At 41.4% G+C, this 16,180-nt stretch overlaps 1 protein-coding gene across 1 annotated transcript in view; it reads right to left on the bottom strand.

The window, feature by feature from the left end:
• Positions 1-16,180, bottom strand: part of TBXAS1 (thromboxane A synthase 1) — a gene marked incomplete at both ends in the record, with an annotated part of 227,428 nt that overhangs the window by 127,599 nt on the left and 83,649 nt on the right. The window contains one exon of the mRNA XM_079549659.1: positions 2,430-2,526. Coding sequence (XP_079405785.1) covers positions 2,430-2,526 — 97 coding nt within the window. The remainder of the gene's footprint in view (positions 1-2,429; positions 2,527-16,180) is intronic.

Here is a 16,180-nt window from a genome sequence, read left to right as displayed (position 1 = left end):
CCCCCACCCCACTGGTTGGGGAGAGCGAGTGAACAGCTGCATGGTGTTTATCTGCTTACCACGTTAAACAACAACATAAGTGAATACCACGTCTGGATTGAAATGTATTAGCTTAAATTTGTGAACAGCACTGACTCCAAAGCCAATTCTATAACCACTCAACAGCACATCATTTGGGAAAGGAATGGATAAAATAAGGCAGAGAGATCTAGTTTGTGTTTTGAATTCTCCTATCAAACTGACTCTCGCTTGAAGTACAGAAGCTTGCTTTCAGTAGTTTTTACAAGTATAAACAGAACATTATTAAAGCCTTAAAATTACATTTATCCAGTCAATATGAGAAGGATCTCTTTCTTGAAACTGTTTTTTCCCTACTCTCACCTTTCCATCAGTATTCACTTACAACCAAAATTATACCTGAACAAAATCTGCTGACCTTCCTTACATACAGTACAGCACTATTTATTAACACACAGAGAATCCTTAGTATACTGCATATCAGAACACCTCACTGAGAGATTTATGAAAAAGAGAGCACCCAGTATGAAAATTCAAGATGGAAAAAAGATTTCCAAGCCAAATGTGGAAGGACCCAGAAATGGAAGGTTGCTTATCATTTACTAATGATAACTAAAAGGTAGAAGAAGAGAAACAAAGTGGAAAGTAAAAGGTAACACCCAAAGATTGCAGCTATGTGAAAAGACCATGGAATGAGCAGATAAAAGTACACAAGATAAAGCAAGTTCATTTGAATTAGGATTATGGGCACTGAGCAACTCAGATTTAGTAACAGTGTACAGGGGGAAAAACTGTTCCTTTTCTTAAAGAGAAAGGTAGGACATATGTCACATGCTTGCTGGTAGGTAGCAGGGATATCAACCAGTCTGTGCCTCAGCTCCTCATTCAGAAAGGAGGGTGTTGTGCAGAAAAACTTACAGATGGTTCAAGGACAGTCAAGCGATATGGACAAGATATGAATCTACACAGACAACTAGACTTAGCTGATCTCTGATGAAGAAAATAAAAGGGGAGAGAGACTGGTTACAGTGATCTGAATTACCTGAATTTGAGAGGAAAACAAGTATTAGACCATGACAGATGGCTGTACAACCAAAAGAGAGAGATAAACCTCCCACCACAAAAGTCTGAAGAGAAAGTAAAATTCAGCCAATATATTCAAATGGTGAGACTGACTGAAATTAAGTGCAGAGTGAGTATTTGAATATAGCCTAAAAGGAATGATCTCTAGTTTCAAAAGGTGTTGTTTAGGCATCAGCTACAGCTGTGAATAGTGCAAACAACCTGCTCATACCAAATACACAGGAGAAAGGCATGTAGACAGGAAGAAATAGGTTACATGAATGAGGACTGAAGAAGGAAACGGGCAGTAAATTCTTTTGAATACAGGGAAAATGGGGAAAAGAATGTTACAGTATGCAACAACTTCAGCCTAGGAAGCTTGCACACTGATTCTTCCATTTAGATGTGAGTTACAGGCAGAATGCAAGGTGACTGGTACAAGTGGTTATTAAATAAGATACAAGTAGTCACAAGATGAACTTCATGTAGCAGAAGAAGCAAGCAAAGGAGACAAGCAATCTGCAAACAAACTGACTGGCTGCGGAGAGGATCAGAGGGGCAGAGGAGGCAAACAGCTGATCAGAGATGAAATTTTCCCTGAGGACATGAATGCATGCAGGTTTACGTGAGCAGGTTTGCGCATACAAAGGGGCCAGGAGGAAGAAAAGAATGGATGGCAGTATGTGGTCACAGTGATACAAAATGTTGAGAAACCAACAGAAATATTTACTATATCTCTGGCTATTCCCTCCCTCTTTTTTATTTGTTCTAACCAGAACTCAGAAAAGTGCTTTTCAATATATATATATTTCTATAAGTAAAATAAGTGATCAGCAGTATATGTATAAATCCTTGCAAATCCCAATTTAATTATTTTCTATTCTTTATTTTCAAAGCGCTAAGAAACCTATATCAGCTGAGAGAGGCCCCAGCAGCCAATTCCCGCCCTAGAAAATCTAAATAGACAAAGGAGACCAGGAGTAGGAGAAAGCAAATAATACTGTCCCTATACTACAGGGTGAGAACCAAGGGAAAGAGCTAGTATGGGATTTTCCTAGGAGGTAAGTGGCAAAACTGGATATTGAAACTCTCTCTCTCTCTCCTACATCTATTTGGTGCCTCAGTCACAAGGGTATTGTATTTCTTTTAATGGCAGTCCCTTTCATCTTCTGAGTTCTGGTAATAAAAATCTTTGACTGAAACACATAGAGTTTCTAAACCTTTAAGTTCTATTGAACCACATTCTTTCCCCCACTACGTTTCCAGCTGTCTTGTGGCCGCTTCTGATCTGAGCTCAAATTAGCAGTATTATCACCTCTGTCCACAAAGAGGACCTTCTATCTACTTACAGTTCTGTTGGTGAAGTTACTGAAGTCTGTCACTAAGATTTGCTTGATCACCTCCGGTGCAGAGATCACCACAAACATCTGGCGACCAATATAGTATCTACAAGAAAGAGAGTCATTTTAGCAGATAACATCAACCAGAAAATCATCACAATTCCTAAAATCTTGTTCTTGGTTTGAAAATACTCACCATGAACAAACACTACAGAAAGTATGTACTATTGTGCAGATCAGTGTCCTTCCTCATCTCTCTCAACTATTAAAGTAAGATGTGTGGTCCCGGAATTTAAAGGAAATAGCTTAAAGCATTTACTGATTAATCAATACTTAGCCAACATTTTAACATAGTGGTTTACACACACTGCTCAGTTCCAAATTCAGTACAAAGCGATGCAGTATCAGTAAACTCAACTACAGAGGGACAAAACCTTAGCAACAAACAACTCCAACAATTGTGGAAGACCTACAAAATCAATTATTCTGCCGCAAACCATACAACATGCCTTTCCATGACAAAGTCTTGCCTACAATTTACCTTTCTCCACAGTGTGGATGCAATAAATGCATACTTCCACCACTTCTGCTGGAAGTATTGGAATTGAGAGCATCTCAGACTTACAGGCTCATCATTACCATCTAAGAAGGGCCATCTGAACACAAAATGATGCCAATTAAAAAAAAAAAAAAAAGACAAACCAACAACCTGTAATGTTTGCCATGTATAAGAAAGCTAATAAAACTTTAAGACAAGACTAGGTGACAAGTTCCACTCTGTTTCAGACATCTTCCTGCTCCCAGTTTGATCTGGCCTTGCATCACCAGGACCTGTACCTCTGGGGACTTGATACCACAGTGGATGATACAGAAGCACTGGGACCACATGCCACAGTTCCAAAGGGCACAGACCTCCCTTCTCCAGCAGTATTTCTGTGGACACTCAGTGCTTGGCTGCTCTGCAGAGCAGGAAGGAGCACCATCAGCAAGCAAAGGTTGCCTGCAGCCCCTACCTTTCTCAGTTGCTGGACCAGAAAGATTACACAGGTGATCCTGCTTCAGCTGTGCCAGAAGAGTGGAGGAAGCTGGATGCAGGTGCAGGAAGGCTGGGTAGCTTAGAGCATAGCAGAAGAGTGGAACCACAGATGCTGCAGCACTGCCTAATCATTTTGATATGATATAGCTTAATATCAATATGTTGCTTATCACCTGTCTACATTGCAGCAACAGAGCAGACAAGCAAACCTTAGGCTAAATTAAATTTAGTAAGTGGAGGTTCCCATGGCAATGAAGCTGCAGCAGCACTGATTCCACCAGGGGCAAACAAGTCAGACAAATATCTTGATTCCAAAGCAAGGTTTCAGAGTCCATCTTGACCCCATTCCACCAAAACTCATAACAAAAAAAAAAAAAAAAAAGTCAGAAAAGAATAAGAAAAAAATTTCTTCAGGAAGAAAGAGATCATATTTTCATATTTGGTGGGTTTCCAGAGGGAAGAGTTATTTCCCAAATCAAACCCACAGGATTCACTTGTACCTTAGACGTGGGTTCTAATTCTCTATTAAAATAAGCCTCTCATCTCTCCTAGTCTATTAAACCATAGCAAAGCATCCATCTTTTAATGGTCAAAAGTTTTCTTCAGGATTTTTAAGCTTGCATAAGGAAGAGCTGAAGTCTCATTTTAAATAGTGCTTTGATCAACCTTTGGCAAAAAATGATAATATCCCTCATGTCCCTTCCTCATGTATTTTGTACATTTCTGATGCTAAAAATGCAAAGCAAGCTTCCAAGGCGAACGTCTGTATCTCTCCAAATCTACCCAGGACGATCAGCCACAAATAACGACCTCTTTTGATGATCTTTCTTCACACTTCATGTTTCTCTTTCCCTCCCCAGGTTTACTGAGTGTCTCATTTAATGGCTAGTGACTGGTGCTCCAACACATAGCTTTTCTTAGCAACCAAGTCTCAAACACCAGATTCAAACTTGAAGCAAAAGCTGATTAAGACTACCCAGATATTTTAACCCTGAGCACCACACTAGATATCCTGCAAGGCTTATGTGTGTGTGTATACATGATACTTCTAGCTTACTTCAAGCTGCAGAGCTCCAGCTGCAATCCATGGCAGTAAGAGGATGGTACTCTCAGAGCACTTGTGTCACAATACATTTGTACTTGTATTCAGGACTAAAGTATGGTTCAGGAGCATGTTCTGCTCAACCTGTTTTTACAAGAAAGTGACTCGTAAGCCAAGTTTATGCAAACAAATGTATGCATCATTCTCCAGCTCAGACCAGTCTTCTAAACTCCCAGTTCTGCTTCTACAGCTAATGCACTCAAATTATTGTTTTCTATTGTACCCCAATCAGTAAAACTCTCTTCCTGCCTTTTTTTTTTTCCTTTCCAATACTTTCTGAGTACAATTTATCTCATGTTTTCACGGACATAGAAAGAAGAGGGCATTTATGGACACAGTTTGCAAAACAAAATCCACAAGCTTTAAGTATGGTGTCCATGAAGTATGAAACAGGACCATAAGAACTGTCAGATTTAGCAAATACTGGTCCAGAACCTCCACAACCACCATAAGTACACTTAACTGAGTTTTAATACACTTAAAATCTTCTGCAGCACCCAAGTCTCAAAACCAGGAGCACATTCCCAGCTATATTTTAAAACAACGATAAATTCATTTTCAAATTGCAAGTAAAAGATAAAATCCTTCTGAACAATAATCTATTCTTCCAAATAAATCACATATGCACCCTTAACATGTAACTCCATTTTGATTCTGTATTACTACATGAGGATATCACCAGCTTCACAGAGACCTAGATTTATTATTGAACAAAACCCGATATTCTTGTCAGATTTTAATAAATAAGAGTTTGAGAAAAAACAAAAGCCTCCCAGCAAGTACATTACAAATGGATTCATGAATAATTTAGTACACCACTTTTTATTAACTTTCTCTGGCTTAATCTTTTCACAGGGCTTGTCCACATGCCAGAGTTCTGCCTTTAACTACAGTGACACAGTACCACTACAGCACTTGGCCCAAACCTTTGTAATACTCTCACGTAGGACGTTCAGTGTATGTTCATGACTACCTAGCTCACTCCTGCACAGAAACAAGAATGTGTGAACGCAGCACGGTGTCCACAGAGTAATGTAACTCTGTCCATAGAGAAAGAAATCCACTGTAACACACCTGTGAAATGTTCACAACACACAAAATTGTCATTTTCAAGGGTGGATAAGGTCTCAGTTATTCAAGCCACTCTCCTAGGGAAATTCCTATTAAATTTCAGTTTGATGCATCCCTCTGAAGCAGAGAAAAACACCTATGTTTTTTAGATCTGTTGGAAGGTGAGATAGAGCACATTTGGTAAATCACCATGAGGACAGCATGAGTTTTCTCCAGAGGCTGGGAGGGAGACAAGACCCCATACGTTGCTGGTGCCAGAGGGAAGCAGCCTGCACTGCACCATCCCTGGGAGGGCTGCACAAAGAGTTTTTCAGAGTTGTTCAACAGAGGGCACAAATTCACCAGCAGAAGTTATGGAAAAGACTGCCCTCCAGCATGTTTACCAAAGGTCAAGGGGGTGGTTACGCTGTAGTGTATCAAGCATGGGAAGTTAATCTGCATTCAGAGTGTTTTAATAACTCCAGAGGCTACAAATACCAAACGGAGTCAACTGAAGCAGTTTCGTTTGTAGGAACAGGAGCAGGCAATCATCTTTCTTGCAGCACTTAATGAAAGGGAGAGACTTCTATCCAGGATGCTGCTGTCCTCTTTGCAATTACTTAGCCATTTAGTAGATATCATCAGTTCTTTTAACCCCTCGAATAAGCAGCAATCTAGTAAAGATTTCCGCTGCTTTGTGCATACCCCACCACTGCTTTCTGCAGAGCTACAGTCCAGGTCTCTCACCCCACTCCTAGCACCTACTTTGTCCATGGCCACAGAAGTCACAGATGCATGAGACCCTGACAGAACCCTAGAATTGTAAAGGTTGGAAAAGACTTCTAAGATGATCTAGTCCAACCACCATCCCATCCCCCCATGCCCACTGCCCACGTCCCTCAGTGCCACATCCACACGGCTCTGGGACACCTCCAGGACGGTGACTGCACCACCTCCCTGGGCAGCTTGTGCCACTGCAGCACCGCTCTTTCTGAGAAGAAATGTTTTCTAACAACCAACATGAATCTCCCCTGGCGTAACTGAAGGCTACTTCTTTTCATCCTACTGTGATCTGTGAGAAGAGGCCAACCCCCATTTCGTTGCAACCTCCTTTCAGGTTATACAGAGCAATGTGGTCTCCGCTGAGCCTCTCTTCTCCAGACTGAACAACCCCAGTTACCTCAGCTGCTCCCCATCAGACTTGTGCTCCAGACCCCTCGCAGTTCCGTTGCCCTTCTCTGGACACACTCCAAGGCCTTAACAACTTTCTTGTAGAGAGGGGCCCAAAATTGAGCACAGCACTCAAGGTGCGGCCTTATCAGTGCTGAGTGCATAGGGACGATCACCTCCCTGTTCCTGGTGGTTACACCACTACATCCAGCCATGAGCCAAGACAGGAGCAATGGAACAAGGGGCACACAGAACAACAGAATCACACGGTTGGAAACGACCTACAAGATCATCTAATCCAACCGTCATGGCATGGTGCAGCCCCTCCTGCAGCACACAAACGGACTCTCTTCCTTTCCAGCACTTGCCGTGGATGTGCTACAGAAACACTGTCTTGCTGCATGGGGAAAGACAGAGAGCACGTATCCCGTGTTGTGGCAGAGGGCCATATGTTTTTATATAGCACCCGCATGGGAAACACCTGCAACCTTTTCACCTTGTTTATAGTGCTGCTGTCAATTCACAGAAGACTTTGATCTCCCTATCAATTATTAGTGCCGTGTATAGCAAACACCGCACATTAATCATAAAACACATATATGCTGTTAGGCAATAAATAAGCCTGTGTTTTCTATGCTGCAGTGTGGTAAAGTACACAAAGATCATCTGGAAAAAAATAAAATAAAATAAAATAAAATAAAATAAAATAAAATAAAATAAAATAAAATAAAATAAAATAAAATAAAATAAAATAAAATAAAAACAGTTTATTATCTACACCCTTGTCAGGGAAGAGCAAAGAAAAAAAAAGTATGCAAATTCATGGATTTTCATGGGAAAAGGATAATTTACTCAGGAGACACTTCCAGAAACAAAAAAAATCTTCCTTAATCATTCTGCTTGTATTATTTAGAGGTACCCATTCCCAGCAGGCAGAAAAATGCAAAAAATGAATAGCACATTGCTTGTGTAAAACAGGACTCGAGGCTTGCTTAATTATTTCAGAGGTCAGCAAATTGATTTGTCATAAGTGCTGTCCCCTCCTGGCTCTTGCAGGCAACTCAGACCGTATTGCTCACACTGAGCAATACAAAACTGACAGCTGGAAAGTCTAAATACAGTCTTCACAGAAATGGTCACTTGGTCCAAGAGGAAAGGGAAGGAAAGGACAAAAAATTGCCTGTTACCTATCAGTTCAATTATTATTTGTGTTATATTAGCAGCTAGAGGCCTTGACAATCCTTGGGCCCTCCTTATGGTAGGAGTTATACATAAGTAGAAAGCCTGGAGAGCCCACAGTTTAAATAACCACAAGCAACAAACAGCATGGAAAACAAAGATCACTCTCTGCTTTCCAGCTGCAGGATTGAGATCCAGGCAGGGATGGAGGAGCTGGGAACTGCCAACCATCCCTTTTTTTTTTCCTACTGACTCCCTGTGTGACCAGAGTCCTTCAGCTGCCATTCATCTCCAAATCCATCTGGGGCTAGTTTTCTTTGGGAAGCATGGTAGAAAACCGGGAGTCTGCTCTTGTGCTGCTTCACCTGAGGCCCAGGCTGCAACACCAAAGAATCACAGCATCGCAGAATCATAGGGGTTGGAAAGGACCTCTGGAGATCACCTAGGCTAACCTCTTGCTAAAGCAGGCTCCCTACAGTAGGTTCCACAGTCTGCCAGGTTTTGACTATTTTCAGAGAAGGAGACTCCACCACCTCTTTGGTTAGCCTTCTCCAGTGCTCTGTCACCCTCACAGAAAATAAGTTGCTGTGACATCAAGCAATGGAGATCCTTTGCTGAGCTGTCACAAGCCAAGTAGCTCCAGACAGAGAGCTAAGAAATGCACATCACCTTTGCGTAAAGAAAAAAACCATCCTAGACAGAGGTGATCTGTCTAGGAAATGGAAACGGAGCACCGGTAGCACTGAGCAGTCTCAGGCACAGAGTGCAGCTCCGCCAGCACACACATGCCTTAGCCTAAGACTAATCCAACCCATTGTATAAATTTATGAAAAAGATATGGCCACAGTGATTTCTATTTAAGAATAAATAGTTCCTCATTTCCTTTTTCAATGAACTGCACGCTTCTTTTCATGTCATGAAAGCTTCAAAATAAGCACACACAACTATTAATTTAATTCCTGACTGCATTAGAAATACGCCGTAACAAGATGCCCAGGCTCTCGCAGATGCTTTCTGTGCTGCCTGTATTGCTCTACACCAATCTCTTTGTCCATATACCCAGGATTACAAACGCTATCTTCTCCATACCAAGAACCTCTGCACTATCTCAGTCTTGCACCTTGCCAAAAGACCTCTGCTTGCCTGCATGCTTATGGAAATATCAAGAAAGGAGAAAAATGCTGGGATTAGTTGTATTCTCCCTACCAGTAAAAGCAGAACCACATTTAAAGGAGCTCCTCCTTCATCAGGTGTGAGACTGGTGGTACAAGAGCAGTACAGACTCAGCAGTACGGAGATTCATAGGATATCTCAAGTCAGAAGGGGTGCATAAGGGTCAGGGGTACTAATTTTGCTCATTGCATGGTGCAGAGCTGACAGCGTTTTTCTGGACCCTTATAACATGGTACAAGTAAGGCCTGTTTCTGGGCATCTCTATCTCCAGCTGAGTTTTCATGTCTCCCCCTCATTTACCAGCCCCTTCCCCTTCCAAGAGCAGCACAGAAGATACAGACTCCACACAGCCGTGTGAATTCATTCATTCATGAATTTAACACATATTGGGAACAACAAGGGATCAGATTAAGCTCAGAAAGTGACACAGAGAAGAAAAAAGAGCCTTCTGAATTACGGAAGCCAATTGGGCTATCTGTGTCCATTCCATTTTTTGAAGAAATTCTAGTCCAGATCCAGGTGCAAGCTTCAGCCACGGCAAGCACAAAATCTCACGTCCTTGCTCAGAGATAGGGAAGAGAAGCAGCAAAGGAGACGAATGTGGGGACAGGAGAGCCATTTTTCTCCTTGTTCCAGGCACGTGGCAGGAGAACTGCAGAGCCTGGTGGGGTGCTGTGCTCCCTGCAGCTGGAGCTTCCCTTGCCAGGGCTTGGCATTTATTTTTATCCTGGCGACTGGGCTGAAGCGACTGCCACCATCACAGCTCCATGGGTCTGCGCCACCTCACTGCTGCTGATTAGCAGCATCAGTATGCCACTTCATTAATGCGAAATGAAACCTGTAAATAAGGGATCCCTTTTATAGGATGCTCCTGGAAATGAGAAGTGCTGTGATATTAGTAAGAAACCAGGCTCTCCTGCCTGGAAGTACAGTGCCATTGCTACTGTGGGATGCTCAGAATGCTTATAGCTCTTGGCAAGTTTGCCAGAAGAAGGTTGCTAAAATCTTTTCCCACCGCGCTTCCCACCAAGCTTGGACTGTATCAATCTGTGTTTTGTTACCCATGTTTAGACTGTGACATTTTCACCAAAGCTTGTTTTGTCTGCGCTCATTAAAGCACAGTATGCCTGACTGACCTCATGTGATGCTGCAGCAGACGTTTCCTGTGTGTTTCAGCATATTTCTGTGCCTGGCCTTTCTGTGGGCCTGAGAGCCCACAGCAGTGTGAGAGCAGCCCCATCTTGGGCTCTTTGCACCTCATTCAGTACCAAACTTCTCTTTTTTTTTTTTTGTGAGAAAACCCACCAGGTTGCTATTTCCAGAACACTGGATTACTATTTCCAGGGAAGGCAACATCTGGGAGATTGCAAACTTTGTCTTTCCAAACTCTCCTTGAAACCATCTACACAGCGTTCACGTATATAGATTTGTGTGATCGTATTACTTATATTCGACAGCATTACCTATTTTTTTCAGTGCACTGTGAAAAGCGGTAAGGCTACAAGATGGCTGGGGATAAGCAGACAGTTTTACTCCAGCTACATAAGGGACAGCCTTTTCTGTCTTTTATTAATAAATAAATAAATAAATAAATAAATAACCAAAAGAACGGAAGGAAGACGGATGTGCTCAGCACATATCCTGATTTCTAGTCTGGAGCTGAAAGCAGTTTCCCTTGACAGACAAGCAAGTAATTTCTAGGAAGCAACAGGAAGTTAAAGCGTGGCAAGGCTGCAGCCATTTCATGCAAGATAAATGGAGATAGCACAGCACGCTTGTAGATGAGGGATATGACCAAGAAGCTACTCAGAAAAACAGAGCTCAGAGAACATGAAGGAGCAGAGCGAGCAGCATAGTGCTGTTTTCTAGCAAAGCAGGGGGGACCAATCGGAGCAGTGAAAGCAGGGAGGATGCTCTGTGTCCTAGGAAGCAGGAGAGCACGTGTGCACTGCAGGCTTCAGGGAAGATTTGGGGATGGGGGACAAAAACATGTGTGCAACCATGTGGAGTAAATGAAACTGGGGAGATGTCGAAGGATTCAAATATAATTTGTGATAAGGTGACATGGCGATACAGCAATCTACAAAGCAGGTTGGCTGTAATAAAACCTCAGGTTTAATGAAGTCGCTAGTTCCATGCTCATCACTGAACCTCACATAAGCAAACACTCTTCTAGAAAACTAAACAAAGCTGTGTGATTCAACATCTGCCTCTCATAAAGCATTTCTGACCTCAGTGAAACAGAGACTTTTATTTTTCTTCCTCCACGAGGACCATGAGTACAAACAAAAACCATCCATAAGGCTGCATTGCCACAACATTCATCTGTACTTTGCTATTGTGGCCAGGAGTCAAGTGTGACTAGAGATTTTCACATCTCCCACTCGGGTTAGCTATTTTAGCCCTAAAGGAAAGAAACAGCTCTCAGAAAACACCAAGCATCTCTATCTGCTGAAAAGCCATGTCCTGATACATATCTTCAAAAGCGGCATTGGAAACAGAAGCATTCAAAATCAGTAGGCTGTATCTGTTTGTTTTAATTCTGTACTTTATCTTTGATTTCTTCCTAGGCAAGACAGCTCATCTGCCTCCTGTATATACGATCAGCAGCAGTGAACGATACAATGTTTTGTTTCTGCATGTGTTTGAAATAAACGTAGACATAATTTTCTTTCTGTCCACCCCATCTTAGTGGCATTTTGATCTTAAATCAATGAGAGTGCTGCAATATATTGCATACCATCACTTTTTATTCCTTTGCTCTGCTTACATTAATGCAGATCCATGCATTTCTGGAACCGTAATGTCTTAATATTAGAATATTTTAATTCCTCCAAGATAGATAAGACTCAATATACTGATTTTCTGCATTGTAAACATAACACAATGGAATGAGTAAGCCAAATTGAGTTTTGCACAGCAAACCACACAGGCACACACTGCTTTCTTACATAAGAAACAAGGCATTTTAACTTGCCTGTGACTACCAGTCTGAAGATACCTGAAGTATAAGCAAATGAAAGCAAGGTTTGATGAGGGGGAAGCCATGGGCACACCACAACACTGCTTCATGTGCTACGAACTCAGAGCTGCCAGCCAACCCCAGACAGCCTTACTTGGGGACAGAGGGGCTTGCCAGGCAGGCCATGAGGGGGGCAGGCACTGGGATTTGCTTTTCTTTCCTGATCTGCCTTCAAAAAACATTGAAACAAAGGAAAAGAGGATAGTAACCACCTACTGAGCTCCTGGGAATGTACTTTTTTTATGCTACAGCATACAAAATGCAGTCAGGAGAGATTCATTTGTTTTAAATCCTTGCATACCTATGATAGTGTACTTTTTTCCTATACATTTTTAAGACCTACACACACGCAAAATCGCTTAATTTTGTTAATGCAATATTAAATGCACACTAAGCCCAATAAAAGTCATTTCCCAACGCTGTATGCATTTATCATGAAAACACTAGCAGAATTCTTTACAATAAAAATGCTAGCCGTATACATGACCAAACTAAATTATCTCGGGAAATGGCTAATATCTGACCATGTGGAAACATTAGAAAGCAGGGCTTTGTTATGGGACTAGAAGGAAAAACTGTCTTTTTTTTTTTTTTTTAAGAAAAATTCTAAAGATAAAAATATTTTTAATAGGAAAAAAAAAAGCTGCAGCTCCAGGAAATTTTCCTCAATCAATTCAATCTGTTGTGCTGGACCTTAAAAACCCATTAAAAACAACCATGATAAATTTCCCAGCCTCTTTCAGTGCATCACGCAGAAGACAAAGGAAACTGCAATTCAACAGAGAAAAGAAAGAAGAGAATGGAAAAAGCTGATAGAGTGTGCATCAATGGTAGCAACATCCTCGCTCACAACAACAGGCAAATCTGCACCACAAAGGATGGTAGGAACAGAGGGGATGTGTGCAGCTGACAATGGCACTCCAAAGTAATGACTTCCAGGAAAATCAGTTCTTACAAATGGTCAGCACGCTGCTGGGAAGCAGTTGAGTCACGACTTTCATAACATCACAAATTATTCCAGCCTAAAAATTGAAGAGCAGGACATACAGCCTGGGTAAGACAACTATGGGGATAATATCCCATACAAACTGCTAATGTGAACACCTGTTTTCCATTATTAAACCTTACTGAATCCATGCAAGTTTGAAGGTTTGACCCAATATTTAATGCGTGGTCATACACAGCAGATCATATTTCAAATAATATCAGTAAGAATGGCCTCGTTGACCTATTTTTCCATTGAACTCCTTGTACACAGTATCAGTTGTAACAAGTACACTTTGTTTGCTGTTGCTTTACTTTTTTCCCCTGAGCAGGACTTGGGGGTGGATTTTATAGCAAGCTGTTCCAGGATAAGTATGTGCAATCTGAATCCCTAATCACGGTGGGGCTCATTTACTCCACTTCCATTGATCTGCTTTCTGTCCTGTAGCAGCAAGTCCTGCTCACCCACCTTCTTCTGAAGGGTAAAGGACAGCCCTAGCACAGAGAGTCACACCAATGCTGGGACCCCAGCCCCATGCACACACTGCACACATTCAACCTCTGCCCATGACTGCTTTAGACAGCTATCCTGGGCTCACATGTGGTCACCCTGGGATGACAGTGAGACATAGGCTCGAAGAATTCCTCTTCTTTGGCTCTGTTGCAGCTGCTTGGCTAAAGGCCTCTGGACTCCTGGGGACTTGCCTCATTTCTGAGCTGTCTGAGTAAATGTTATCATCCAACATTGCTTTGCTATATTACTTCCCAAACCTATTGGGTCTCTGATGCCTGCTGGAACTGTTTCCAAGAACCCTCCCCTTGAGACAGTAGAGTACACATGAAACATCACTACTTGTGCTTCATACTTCTGAACAGAAAATCTCTGAACCAAAGCTTGCATTTTTAATTGATCAAAGTCTACCTAGGAAATAGGTAAAATAAGTTGAAAGTAGATCAGTACAAACAATACACATTCCTTCTAAACATAAAGTTGTTAGGGCAAGATTAAGTCATTTGATTCTCATGTAGCAAGAGAAGCATAGCAGAGATGCAAGTCACTGAATTTATGCACAGTCCCTATAAACAAAGCAAAAAAAAAATACAGACAGCTGTGGGATGAACCATCACTGAAGTAAATATATTGATCTATCAAAAATGATTGAAGACTGACAATAAAAAGGTTATACATGCTATAAAGAAAGAGAAGGCAAAAACAAAAAACCAACCCACTGAAAAACTCCCACCTCCACTCACAAGGAAAAATGGACTGGAACAATAAAACACAATGGCAGTGCCTGTACATCTTTGATAGCTGCCCCTCCCAATAGCTGGAACAATTTTGCTATAAACCCAGCAAATGAAAATGTGAATGTATGAGCAATTGTCTGGGGAATTCAGATACCTCAGGTCCTGTAGGCAAAGAAGGAAGGGAGAAGGCACCACTTTTAATATTTGTACTTATTGATCATGCTCTCCACACCTGAAGCCTGCTCAATCCAACAGAGACCGTACAGTTAAATATTCAATGCTGCCTTCAAGGTAGTTTCAGTGCTGCTAGCAAATGCCTCTTCCCCTCTAGCCCCAGCACAACCCATTACTTCGACTCCCCCAGAAAGAGGGCAAGCAGCGACAGCCTGCAGATTTTGAGGGTGTCAGCCAGAGCACATCATGTGAACAGAAGCCTCCAGAAATGCAGTATTCAGAATGGCATGTTCAAAGATGCATGGGATGGGGAATTATTCAGAATGCAACATCTACAGCAGTCATATGTATGTATAAACACAACAGAGTATCAATGAGGCATCAGGGGCTACTTTTTTTTTTTTGAAAGTCTAAAAGTTATGTTTTTATTTAAGCACTTTGCTAAGAAAACCAACAGCAACTATTTTCATAAGCCCAGTTCTGTTTTTTACTATTGGTGAAAATCCAGTTGTGCTAGTTACTGCACAAAAGCATACAAAATGCCATTGTCTCAAGAGAAATTTAGGTCTACAGTAAAAGTACATTTATTCACTCCAAGTATTAACCTTACAATTTTGCAATACATTTAGCTGCCTCAAAAATCAGAATTTAAATTATTTTAGTAGAAAATAATGCAATAATTAAAGGTCAGCATTTGTCCATGTGATATTACACTACTATCTGATCTGCTTTAATCCTTGCCTCTCTAGATTTTCTGCTTGTAGACTGACTTGCTCATTTTCCTATCCCAAGCACAGCTTATTTATTACCTGATGGACCAAATGGACAGTTAGTGAAAACAGAAAATCATTAAGCTGCTTTCACACTACTTTGTTTTGCCCTTCAGAGTATTTCATATGATGTTCCATGGGATAAGAGGTCCCCAAGAACCAAGACCCTCTTATAATGTCATTTTTAAAAGACACTGCAGCAATTCCCAGTGTCCTTGCCAAACCCTTTTTCAATAAGATAGATTCCAACACTGAGAGAAAAGCTTGGCTTATTGCTCAGTGATAAAATGGCTACTGCAAGCCCTTGCAGAGTCAGAACATTGCTACCAGCTCATTCCTTTTTCTGTAAACTACTTAGAGACGTCTGGATACCAAACCTGATTTTATTCAATAGGTATCATCATTCAGAAATCCAAGTTATATAAACATGAGAGAAACCCAAAACATTGGGTCAAATCCTCATATAGTCATGGCTCCATGCTTTAACGGAGCTACACTGAAGTAAACAATAGCTTGAATGTTCAGAGCACTACTTTCAAGCTTGCTTACATAGGGGAAGAGAAGAGATTCATGACAAGAAGTGGTTTGAATTCTAATACAGTTAGACTAGGAAAAATTCCTATGGGGGCATAGCTGTACCAATATAACAGCTGCTGGAGGAATTGATCCCTTCTGTCCTTGATTTAGTTTGTGCCATTCTGGAACTTCCGTGTTTATACACGGGATGAGGTGTGGGTTTTTTTTTGACACGATGGTAGCTGTTTAATTACACCTGTACAATTTTATCAGTGTGACTAAAATAAATCCTCCTTCAAGACAAGTCTTCAGTTTTGCTACCAAATTTAATGGAAG

This window comes from Tetrao urogallus, assembly GCF_951394365.1.
Source record: "Tetrao urogallus genome assembly, chromosome: 1".
Classification (NCBI taxonomy): domain Eukaryota; kingdom Metazoa; phylum Chordata; class Aves; order Galliformes; family Phasianidae; genus Tetrao; species Tetrao urogallus.
This window is presented reverse-complemented; position numbering and strand designations above follow the sequence as displayed.